Source organism: Entelurus aequoreus, linkage group LG10, assembly GCF_033978785.1.
Source record: "Entelurus aequoreus isolate RoL-2023_Sb linkage group LG10, RoL_Eaeq_v1.1, whole genome shotgun sequence".
NCBI classification, from domain to species: Eukaryota; Metazoa; Chordata; class Actinopteri; order Syngnathiformes; family Syngnathidae; genus Entelurus; species Entelurus aequoreus.
Genome location: NC_084740.1, coordinates 9,210,255 through 9,222,526, shown reverse-complemented (window position 1 = coordinate 9,222,526; position 12,272 = coordinate 9,210,255). Strand labels below are relative to the sequence as shown.

Here is a 12,272-nt window from a genome sequence, read left to right as displayed (position 1 = left end):
CCTTCAGTGACAATCTACAATGTAAATAGTCATGGAAATAAAGAAAACCCATTGAATGAGAAGGTGTGTCCATACTTTTGGCCTGTACTGTATATGTATTAGGGCTGTCAAGCGATCAATCACGCTCCTGAACTGTAAATAATCAGGTAATTATTTGTTTGCCTAAATAAAATTTGCTGAAGAAAATACCCCAATATTTGGATACAAATGTAATTTCATAGTCACAATGTCATGCAGGAACGTTTTTTTAAATATTTTACTGAACTGCTCAAAACTTGGTAAGTATAGTAAGAATTAAGTGCACATTTTGAAAGTCTCTGCTATAATTTAGCAAACTAGGTAAGATGTACATTGTATTAATAGATAATGTGAGAAATAAGACACCCATAAACAACTTTGCAAAGTGCATCGTTTACATTTGTATTTACTCTTCCTTAGTTTACAAAGTTGTTTAAACAAATGTACGCCATTTTTTATTTTGTTGGCGCAGTTGGAGCAGATGTGACGCGTCATGCTATAATTGTGAAGCTGGAAGTGCATGTGTGTGAGAGAGAAGGTGCCTTAACGAGAAGCCAGTGTGTTGACAAGAGACGTGACGGTTGTCAATAAAGTACGTGCCTCTTGATTCCCTCGTTACTGTCGGTCTTTTCTGCTGGGCTTCATCTAATTACAAACCCTCGGATACACAAGCAAGCATTTTCTACCTTTTTGGATGACATTGGCGTTAGAGCCAACCTGGGCAAAATAAGGCCTGCGGGCCACATGCGGCCCATTTAGATTTTCAATCTGGCCCGCCGGACGCGCTACATTATTTTTTTTAGACCTTTAACATCAAAACTGTAGCTGCCATTATGATGTGCAGTGCTGTTTTTAAATGGCCGTAAGTCTTGAACTATAGAAAGTATTTCAATGGTCGAAATTTGCGCTTTTGAGTGTTATAGGAGTTATTACGGTAATCTACGTCACAGCAGCTCAGACCAGGAACAGAGCAGAGTGGGTGGGGTTTGTTTTCAGAGCAGCCAGCTTGAAACGAGTGTGTCAGATACAGATACGGAAGCAGATTTTTACATGATAATATATCATATTGTAGGTGTTTATTACACTTTGCATTCATATTTTGCTGTTTGTTACATTTTTGTTGTGTTTTGCTTGATTGTAAAAGATACACAACTATGGAGGAGCTGGTCTGAGAAGTAAAAGAGGAGCGATGTCCATATGTTATTAATATTCAGTGTTTCATTGTTCATAGTTAATATTGTAAATCCCACTTTCTTTATTTTCATGTACATTTTGGGTGGCCCTTTCAGTAAAAAACTGTAAAATTCCATTATGTTTCTTAAAGTGGTCTGTCATAACGTTTTTAGAACTCTATTGGACGTTGTGACTTTTGGTCTTAGTGTTCCTAAAAAAAGGTACCCAAACACACACATACTGTACAGCAGATTTTTACAGCTAAATGTGTATATATCATTTATGCACACATACACTTTTGCTCCCCAAACACATTTTTTCTCTCAATGTGGCCCCCCGAGTGAAAATATTTGCCCAGATCTGCGTTAGAGGATTCACATGGATTGAATGTACCTTTTATCACAGAAGTCACAAGGGAAGGGTCGCTCGTCACAGTGACGGAACCGGATGTGGATCTTCAGAGCAGCCAACGTGGTGCAAGTCATATCACAGAAAGGACACTTGACCTGATTGACTGCAACACACGCGACACTCGAATAGTCACTATACATTTATTACCTTACACTTGCTCAAAACAAACTTATTAAAAATGTGATAGTAGGGCTGGACAATTAAAAATACCATGTCTACTAGAAGTTTGGGATCTCACCATGGTTGCTACTTCTAATTTGACACAGCGCTCGTATGCCTAATCAATAATCACTAAACTCAACAGAAAAGTAAGGCATATGATTTTTTGCGTTCACATAACCGTGGACAGTCACTTAATTGGCCAATAAACGAAATCCGCTGTTAAGCGAATTTTGTCATTGTAAAGAGAATGAACATATGTTTGGGAAAATAATGTGTCCGGCCGTCCTGAACTAAACAATGTGGAGACAGCCTGTTGAAACAGCGTCTGAACTACGAAGCTAAAGCTAACAAGCACAATCCACACACCGACAACACATCTTATCTGATTGTGTTGTTGTGAACGACAACATCGATGTAAGATCAATGTAACAAACAGCAGTTGCAACATGAGAGGCTCTTTTTTTTCCCTAAAATTGTCTCCTTACTTGTCAAGCTAAGAAAAACAACACAGCACACTTCCCCCTTCACAATAATAGCGCAGTGCGCCACACATCCAGTCTGACTGCGCTAACAAAATAAAGGTTTTGAAAAAGTACCATACACCAGCATGATGTACTTAAAGCACTTATGGATACATTTACACAATTATTCTGCTTTGACCAAAAAATATTGGTCAAAATTGTCCAAAGATGTATTGCACAAATAAACGTGAGGATTTTTGCATTTAATTTACAAACATTTTATAACATTTTATTTGACACACAAGCTCACACTCTATTGTGGTAAAATAAGTGTACAAGGTAAAAAAAACAGAAATAAAAACTATTAAAACTGAAACATTGTATTTTATTGTTTTTTTATATTGCCATTGTTATTTTAAATGTAAATTACTATTATTATTTTAATTGTAATAGTTTTTTTTACTAATTTATATAAATTTTTGTCCACTACCGTATTTTTCGGATTATAAATCACTCCGGAGTATAAATCGCACCGGCCGAAAATGCATAATAAAGAAGGAAAAAAACATATATAAGTCGCACTAGAATATAATTCACATTTTTTGGGGGACATTTTTCGCCAGTCCCTTACAAGTTTCTCGCTTACTCCAAACTTTCTTTCTGCTGCTCGATTGCCGTTTTCTGCTGCATATTTCACTACTTCCATCTTGTAACCTGATTTCCTTTTCGGTGCCATTTTTGTTCAGCCCTTCTCAGTTTTTATAAGTTACCGCCAATGTTTAAATGATCAATTTTCATAGGTACGAAGTAGTAGTAGGTAGCATCTTTTTTTTCCACAATGCACTTCTGCCATGACCTGCCCACGCCAAATTTTTATTGGTTGACGTGTGTGTGTGACGATTGCTGATATACGTCTAGTCTCTTACGTGAATGAGATAAATAATATTATTTGATATTTTACGGTAATGTGTTAATAATTTCACACATAAATCGCTCCAGAGTATAAATCGCACCCCCGGCCAAACTATGAAAAAAGATGCGATTTATAATCCGAAAAATACGGTATATTTAAAGTTGAGTTTTGGTGGTACAATAAATACTCATATTTTCAAATAATTAATAATTGTGTTATTAATCGTGATTACAATATCGATCAAAATATTTGTGATAAATATTTTTGCCAAAATTGTCCAGCCCTATGTGATAGTAAAATATACTAGATTGTAAATGATTACCATGCTGACGCACATGATCCCTCAAAAGTCTCTCACTGGAAAAGGCTTTGCCACAGTGCTCACACACCAGAGACTCTGTAAGAAAGGGACGTTAATGTTTTACTACAGGTATGATTATATACAGTACAGGCAAAAAGTTTGGACACACCTTCTCATTCAATGCGTTTTCTTTATTTTCATGACTATTGTAGATTGTCACTGAAGGCATCAAAACTATGAATGAACACATGTGGAGTTATGTACTTAACAAAAAAAGGTGAAATAACTGAAACATGTTTTATATTCTAGTTTCTTCAAAATAGCCACACTTTGCTCTGATTACTGCTTTGCACACTCTTGGCATTCTCTCGATGAGCTTCAAGAGGTAGTCACTTGAAATGGTTTTCACTTCACAGGTGTGCCTTATCAGGGTTGATTAGTGCAGTGTTTTTCAACCAGTGTGTCGTGGCACACTAGTGTGTCGTGAGATACAGTCTGTTGTGCCGTGGGAGATTATGTAATTTCACCTAATTGGGTTAAAAACATTTTTTGCAAACCAGTAATTATAATCCGCAAATGTGCCGTTGTTGAGCGTCTGTGTTGTCTAGAGCTGGCCAGAGTAACTGTGTAATACTATTCCATATCAGTAGGTGGCAGCAGGTAGCTAATTGCTTTGTAGATGTCGGGAGCATGGTTTGTCATGATCACAATATGCGGGAGACAGCGCGTAGGTAAAAGGTATCTAACACTTAAACCAAAAATAAACAAAAGGCAAGTGCCGCTAAGTGCCGCTAAGAAAAGGCATAGAAGCTTAGGGATGGCTATTCAAAACAAAACTAAAACTGAACTGGCTGTAAAGTAAACAAAAACAGAATGCTGGACGACAGCAAAAACTTACAGCGTGTGAAGCAGACGACGTCCACAAAGTACATGACATGACAATCAACAATGTCCCCACAAAGAAGGATAGCGTCCGCACAACTTAAATAGTCTTGATTGCGAAAACCAAGCAGGTGCGGGGAATTGCGTTCAAGGACGACATGAAACTGCTACAGGAAAATACCAACAAAAGAGGAAAAGCCACCAAAATAAGAGCGCAAGACAAGAACTAAAACACTACACACAGGAAAACACCAAAAACCTAAAAATAAGTCAAGGCTTGATGTGACAGGTCGTGACAGTACACCTACTTTGAGATAAGAGCTAATAGAGATGCATGCTTGGTCGTGGTTTGAATTCATATCCAACAATTGCGAGAACGACTTTTTATTGTTAATATCGGCTACTGAGTTTCATTTTTCAATGATTTCTGCTGGTTGTGTGCCTCAGGATTTTTTCAATGAAAAATATGTGCCCTGGCTCAGAAAAGGTTGAAAAACTCTGGATTAGTGGAATGTCTCGCTTTATCAATGGGGTTGGGACCATCAGCTGTGTTGTGAATGAGAAGGTGTGTCCAAACTTTTGGCCTGAACTGTACATTTGGAAGTGTTCTCTCACCCATTGGCTCGGCCTGTCTGTGGAGGTGATCGAAGAGCTTGGTGTTGCTGGAGAACATGCTACCACAGGTGGGACAGGCCACCAGTCGCTTTTGAGTGTGGCTGCGCATATGTTCCCTCAGACGATAGCGAATCTTGAAGAAGGCGTCGCAGCCTAACGAGACAAAGAAAAAGTCAAATAACAGACAATAGTGTAATGTTTTGATGCACTCAGTCCTACCTGACCAGTGGCAGAAGAGAGCCTGCTGTTGAAATGAGAGAGGCTGCTGTTCGGCACTTTCAACATGATTGTCCACATGGCGGTAGAACCATTCGGGGTTGTTAAATGTACTCTGGGTACAAGGAGAATCGGAATTAAGACGGTTTAAGATGATGTTCCAATTCGATGGCACCTACGTCGCACTTCTCCCACTGGCAAACATGTCCGTCGGATCCCTCCGGTAAAAGGTTGTTGCTGTGCACCGCTTCGTTGCAGCTGGGGAGGTCGGGGCGGGACTTGAGCAGCTGCGAACCGACGAACTTGAGCTTGCCGTGATAGTTGTGGAAGTAAGCGTGGACCTCCAGCTCTGCGGGGCTGCCCATGGAGAGGAACTCACAGCCCTTCCACAGGCAGGCATATTCATCTAAACACGAGACAATAAGCTCGCTCAGTGAGGATGTCAGTGGAAATGTGCAACTTCCTGACCTGTGTTTTAAATCCAACATGTTTAGCTCACACAGTTGACCTTGGATCAACTTTTTTTTATTTGATAACAAGCCAAAACAACAAGCTGCTTTCCTATATTATTTTTTTTGTTATGCACACTGTAAAAAAAATCTGTATATTTTACAGTAAAAACTGGCAACTCATACACCGGAATTTTACTGCAGTAAAAAGTTTTTGTTTTTGTTTTTTTTAACAACATTTTACATAAATGAAAAAACTGTCAGCTTAGTGGCCATAATTTTACAGTAAAATGTACTGTGGTTTTACATCTTACTGTAAATGGAAAAAAGGCACCACTGTGATTTTTTTAAAATTCTGGCAACACAGCTGCCAGTTTTTACTGTCAAAAAAATGTGCGACCTTTTTTCCGTTTACAGTAATACAGTAAAAACAGCAAGCGTAGATTTTACTATGAAAAAAAAAAGCTCAGTTGACAGAATTATACTGTAATAAAGTTAATATGCTGTAAAAACTCCGGCTTCCTCCCACCTCTACTCCACTTAATTGTGTGAATATGAGTGTGAATGTTGTCTGTCTATCTGTGTTGGCCCTGCGATGAGATGGAACTTGTCCAGGGTGTACCCCGCCTTCCGCCCGAATGCAGTTGAGATAGGCTCCAGCACCCCCCGTGACTCCGAAAGGGACAAGCGGTAGAAAACGGATGGATGGATGGATGCTGTAAAAACCACCATAAATTTAACCCCTAAAACCTACGGTGAACAATTTGATGGTTAACTGGCTTTGAAGTCATAGGTCAAGCAGATATCTACAGCATTTGTTTTAACTTTAACCCCCAAAATTGTTTGGAAAGTATGACGATACAATATTTGTTGCAATATTGGTTATTTTAAAGTTGAAAAAATGTGCAATTTCATGCAGTACGTACATTTTTGTCTGTCCAAACGGAAAGAACAAATACATTTAGTAAGCAAAGATATGGTACCTTATTGACGCATAATTTTTCAAGGCCTTCAAGGGCCATATAAAATAATGCGGTGGGCCAGACCTGGCCCCCGTGCCTTGAGCTTGACACCTGTGTTCTAATCCTATCGTGCAAATATAATGTAAAGACAGCAAACAAAACCAAAATCAAAAGCCCAGTTTAACACATTTTGGACACGTGTTTTCCTACAGCATGATTGACCTATGTTGTATTGGTTTTTAGTATATTTAATGTAGAAAAAAGCATTATGGTCGCCCCCGCATCCTTGTTAGAATAATTATGTGTAAGTTATCACACAACTCTTATGCTTAAAGTCCGTTGCTATAGTTATTAGCTATTGTGCTCAAGCTGTACTTTTTCTGTCTGTGCAAGGACAAAACTTGTTATCAGCTACGGCATATGAGGGGTTGCCTCGTCGCAGATATTTTGTTTGTCTTATCCCCCAAACAGCCAAGGACTTCAAGGACCTCAACGAAGATAAGACGACAGCACGCAGACGAAGCAGAGACAAGGCAATCACAAGGCTCCCAGCACATTCCGTCACGTATTGTGCGTACTGGAAGCTGCTTTGCATGAAATGTGTGGCCACTCCTTTTAGAGGCGGTCTCAGTGATGTAACCAGGGACCTCCCAAATAAATAGAGGAGCACGTGGGACTGTTAGCTCAGATCGTGGTGGGAGATTGTAACAGAGCGTGCAATCCCAAACGTCTCTCCTCATTGAGCCAAATTGAACTCTGTCTTTGCATGATTCCTTGCTTCTTGTCTGTTTAATAGATGTCATCAGTGTTTGAACCTGACACATCTGGCCCCCGGGCCTTGAGCTTTACACCTGTGTTCTATCCTATCGTGCAAATATAATGTAAAGACAGCAAACAAAACCAAAATCCCAGTTTAACATATTTTGGACATGTGTTTTCCTCCAACATGATTGACCTATGTTGTATTGGTTTTTAGTATATTTAATGTATAAAAAAGCATTATGGTCGCCCCCGCATCCTTCAATTTGTCTGTATGCGCCCACCGTTAGAAAATGATTTTTACACTCCTGATTTAAAGCGTGAGCCGCCTTTTGTTTGCTTTAGGGTTTTGGGTGATTTAGGGCCCAACGTGTTAACACACTGTGTCAAGACGAAGGAAGTAACTGTGCAGTCACACACGTGCTGTTGGACTTGAAAAGGAAACCAACTAAGACAAGATAAACACTTGTACAAACCCCAAAAACAGTGAAGTTGGCACATTGTGTGAATGGTAAATAAAAACAGAATACAATGATTTGCTTCCTTTTCAACCTATTTTCAATTGAAAAGACTGCAAAGACAAGATACTTAACGTTCAAACTGGAAAACTTTGTTGCTTTTTGCAAATATTAGCTCATTTGGAATTTGATGCCTGCAACATGTTTCAAAAAAGCTGAGAAAGTTGAGGATTGCTCATCAAACACTTATTTGGAACATCCCACAGGTGAACAGGCTCATTGGGAACAGGTGGGTGCCATGATTGGGTATAAATGCAGCTTCCATGAAATGCTCAGTCATTCACAAACAAGGATGGGGCGAGGGTCACCACTTTGTGAGCAAATGCGTGAGCAAATTGTCGAACAGTTTAAGAACAACATTTTTCAACGAGCTATTGCAAGAAATTTAGGGATTTCACCATCTACAGTACGTAATGTCATCAAAAGGTTCAGAGAATCAGAAGAAATCACTGCACGTAAGCGGCTAAGCCCGTGACCTTTGATCCTCAGGCGGTACTGCATCAAAAAGTGACATCAGTGTGTAAAGGATATCACCAAATGGGCTCAGGAACACTTCAGAAAACCACTGTCAGTAACTACAGTTTGTCGCTTCATCTGTAAGTGCAAGTTAAAACTCTACTATGCAAAGCCAAAGCCATTTATCAACAACACCCACAAACGCTGCCGGCTTCGCTTGGCCCGAGCTCATCTAAGAAGGACTGATGCAAAATGGAAAAGTGTTCTGTGGTCTGACAAGTCCACATTTCAAATTGTTTTTGGAAACTGTGGACGTCGTGTCCTCCGGACCAAAGAGGAAAAGAACAATACGGATTGTTATGACCGCAAAGTTCAAAAGAACGCATCTGTGATGGTATGGGGGTGTATTAGTTCCCAAGGCATGGGTAACTTACACATCTGTGAAGGCACCATTATTGCTGAAAGGTATGTACAGTTTTTGGAGGAACATATGTTGCCATCCAAGCAACGTTATCATGGAAGCCCCTGCCAAGCCACATGTTACAACAGCGTGGCTTCGTAGTAAAAGAGTATGGGTACTAGACTGGCCTGCCTATAGTCCAGACCTGCCTCCCATTGAAAATGTGTGGCACAATATGAAGCCTAAAATACCACTATGGAGACCCCGGACTGTTGAACAACTTAAGCTGTACATTAAGCAAGAATGGGAAAGAATTCCAAATGGAAAGCTTCAAAAACTGGTCACCTCGGTTCCAAATGTTTACTGAGTGTTGCTAAAAGGAAAGGCCATGTAACACAGTGGTAAAAATGCCCCTGTGCCAACTTTTTTGCAACGTGTTGCTGCCATTAAATTCTAAATTAATGATTATTTGCAACAAATAAAAATTTTGTTTCTCAGTTCGAACATTAAATATCTTGTCTTTGCAGTCTATTCAATTGAATGTAAGTTGAAAAGGATTTGCAAATCATTGTATTGCACTAAATTGGCCCTAGTGTGTGAATGTGAGTGTGAATGTTGTCTATCTGTGTTGGCCCTGCGATGAGGTGGCGACTTGTCCAGGGTGTACCCCGCCTTCCGCCCGATTGTAGCTGAGATAGGCTCCAGCGCCCCCCGCGACCCCGAGGGGAATAAGCGGTAGAAAATGGATGGATGGATGGATGTATTGTGTTTTTATTTTACGAATTACACAACGTGCCAACTTCACTGGTTTTGGGTTCTGTATAAGGTGAGCTATAAAGGTAAACATTAAACTACTTAAAGCGCGCCTGCAGATTGTGGTTGTCTTGCAATAATGATGTTATTTACTAACACTAAACATCATATTCACTCACCCAGTTCCTCCAGAGCATCCTTGTCTCCCAGATAGTCCCTTAGATGCAGAGACATGTGATCACTGAGCTCCTCCATGCTGTGTCCTCTATAGCTGCATGAAGACCACTCGCACAACACCTCAAAGTGGTCGAGCCTCTTGGTGGTCGTCATGATGATGGCGCCTTACACACACAAGAGGGGATACATTTTAGCCAACTGAACAAGAGGGTTGACAAGTGTAGTCTAAGGTTACGTTATCTCCACTATATTAGCGGGGCGTGTAATAGTTTGCCCGTAAAAAAAAAAAAAAGTACACATACTAAGTCATGTCTAATTTGCCATATTTGCTAGGCCTAGAAGTTTCCATTTCGGCTACTGTGTAACCTGTTACGACCTTCAGGCATTGCTCTTATAAATACAAACGTTTGCCCTCGTCTTCCAACTGTCGAAGATACTTCACATGTTTACAATATATTCATGACAGTTGTGTTGGAGACAATTTGGACTGTTTTTACTTCAAAAAAAACGTCAGGGTGCTTTTCCCTCCTCTTGCTTGTCTGCTTTGTTTACTTCCGAGTTGGGGAACTACGCCGGAAGTAGTTTTTGTCCTCGTCTGATACTGTAAACCCTGAACAGCGACACCTATGGGTGAAATCCAACTCACCATTTACGCTATTTAATTTAGTTAGTTAGTTTTAGTTAGTTTATAGTTTCTTTGGTCAGTGGTCAACAAAATAAACAAACAGTTTTACATAAACAAACAGTTGAACATTCATAAATTGAAAATGTTGCAGACCGAAAGGGTTTAGGCTGAAGTTGAACACTTATTGCGCCTAACCCTATAAACAATGTCAAATACAAGATGAGCTTCCAAAAATTATGACATTTCCTTTGCACAACATATTATAAATACACAACATAAACACTGTTCAATTATATACACAGTAAAGACATGTGAAATATCCTTACACGTGTTATAGTTAAAACTTTGTACCAATTAAGTTAAAGTTAAAGTACCAATGATTGTCACACACACACTAGGTGTGGTGAAATTTGTCCTCTGCATTTGACCCATCCCCTTGGGGAGCAGTGGGCAGCAGGAGCGCCGCGCCCGGGAATCATTTTGGTGATTTAACCCCCAATTCCAACCCTTGATGCTGAGTGCCAAGCAGGGAGGTAATGGGTCCCATTTTTATAGTCTTTGGTATGACTCGGCTGAGATTTGAACTCCAACCTACCGATCTCAGGGCGGACACTCTATACAAACAATTAGGGGAGTGGAAAAAAATCGATTCAAATTCGAATCGCGATTCTCACGTTGTGCGATTCAGAATCGATTCTCATTTTTTAAAAATCCAATTTTTTTAATTTAATTTATTTATTTACTTTTTTTTTTTAATTAATCAATCTTGCAAAACAATACACAACAATACCATAACAATGCAATCCAATTCCAAAACCAACCGACCCAGCAACACTCAGAACTGCAGTAAACAAAATAATTGAGAGGAGACACAAACACGACACAGAACAAACCAAAAGTAGTGCAACAAAAATGAATATTATCAACAACAGTATCAATATTAGTTACAATTTCAACATAGCAGTGATTAAAAATCCCTCATTGACATTATCATTAGACATTTGTAAAAAATAAAAAAAAAGAACAATAGTGTCACAGTGGCTTACACTTGCATCGCATCTCATAAGCTTGAAAACACACTGTGTCCAATATTTTCACAAAGATAAAAGAAGTCATATTTTTGGTTCATTTAATAGTTAAAACAAATTTACATTATTGCAATCAGTTGATAAAACATTGTCCTTTACAATTATAAAAGCTTTTTACAAAAATCTACTACTCTGCTTGCATGTCAGCAGACTGGGGTAGATGCTGCGGAAATCCTATGTATTGAATGAATTTGAATCGGGAAAATATCGTGGTTGTCAAGTCAAGTTGTCAGTGTCAAGCTTATGAGATGCGATGCAAGTGTAAGCCACTGTGACACTATTGTTCTTTTTTTTTTTTTTTTTTTTTTTATAAATGTCTAATGATAATGTCAATGAGGGATTTTAAATCACTGCTATGTTGAAATTGTAACTAATATTGATACTGTTGTTGATAATATTCATTTTTATTTCACTACTTTTGGATTGTTCTGTGTCGTGTTTGTGTCTCCTCTCTTATTGCAGTTCTGAGTGTTGCTGGGTCGGGTTTGGTTTTGGAATTGGATTGCATTGTTATGGTATTGCTTTGTATTATTTTGTTGGATTGATTAATAAAAAATAAATTAAAAATAACATTAAAAATTAAAATAAAAATTCGATTTTTGAAAAATGATAATCGATACTGAATCGTACAACGTGAGAATCACGATTTGATTTGATTTTTTCCATAGGCTCACACACGCTCCGTAAATATTTTAAATTTGGAGCACAGCATCATAGTTTTCACAGCCTTTTGGTTGTTATAGGTAGAGAGTATTTTAAAGTAAAGTTGTCATTCTTTTTAAAGGCACAACAAACGGGGTATGAAAAAAACTTACATTTATGAATATAAAACTTAGCCAATAGTATAATGAGGTTGCAAAGGTAAAATTCATTTTCATACAGTGTAAATCCAAATAGCACATATTTAAAACAAATAATTGTAGGCTGTTTTCC

The 12,272-nt window shown here is 38.8% G+C and overlaps 1 protein-coding gene across 4 annotated transcripts in view; it reads right to left on the bottom strand.

The window, feature by feature from the left end:
* The window catches only part of zgc:112083 (uncharacterized protein LOC550461 homolog), a 28,264-nt gene extending 17,665 nt beyond the window's left edge, over positions 1 to 10,599 (bottom strand). The window contains exons 1-7 of one of the 4 annotated variants that reach the window (XM_062059977.1): positions 10,578 to 10,599; positions 9,629 to 9,790; positions 5,332 to 5,558; positions 5,156 to 5,267; positions 4,937 to 5,089; positions 3,461 to 3,535; positions 1,585 to 1,705 (exon numbers count right to left, since the gene is read on the bottom strand). In XM_062059977.1, coding sequence (XP_061915961.1) covers positions 1,585 to 1,705; positions 3,461 to 3,535; positions 4,937 to 5,089; positions 5,156 to 5,267; positions 5,332 to 5,558; positions 9,629 to 9,779 — 839 coding nt within the window. In that variant the 5' untranslated portion in view covers positions 9,780 to 9,790; positions 10,578 to 10,599. Of the gene's footprint in view, positions 1 to 1,584; positions 1,706 to 3,460; positions 3,536 to 4,936; positions 5,090 to 5,155; positions 5,268 to 5,331; positions 5,559 to 9,628; positions 10,228 to 10,577 lie in introns of those variants that run through there. The other 3 variants (XM_062059974.1, XM_062059975.1, XM_062059973.1) reach the window with 3 other exon arrangements.
* Between the last annotated feature and the right edge of the window lie 1,673 nt (positions 10,600 to 12,272).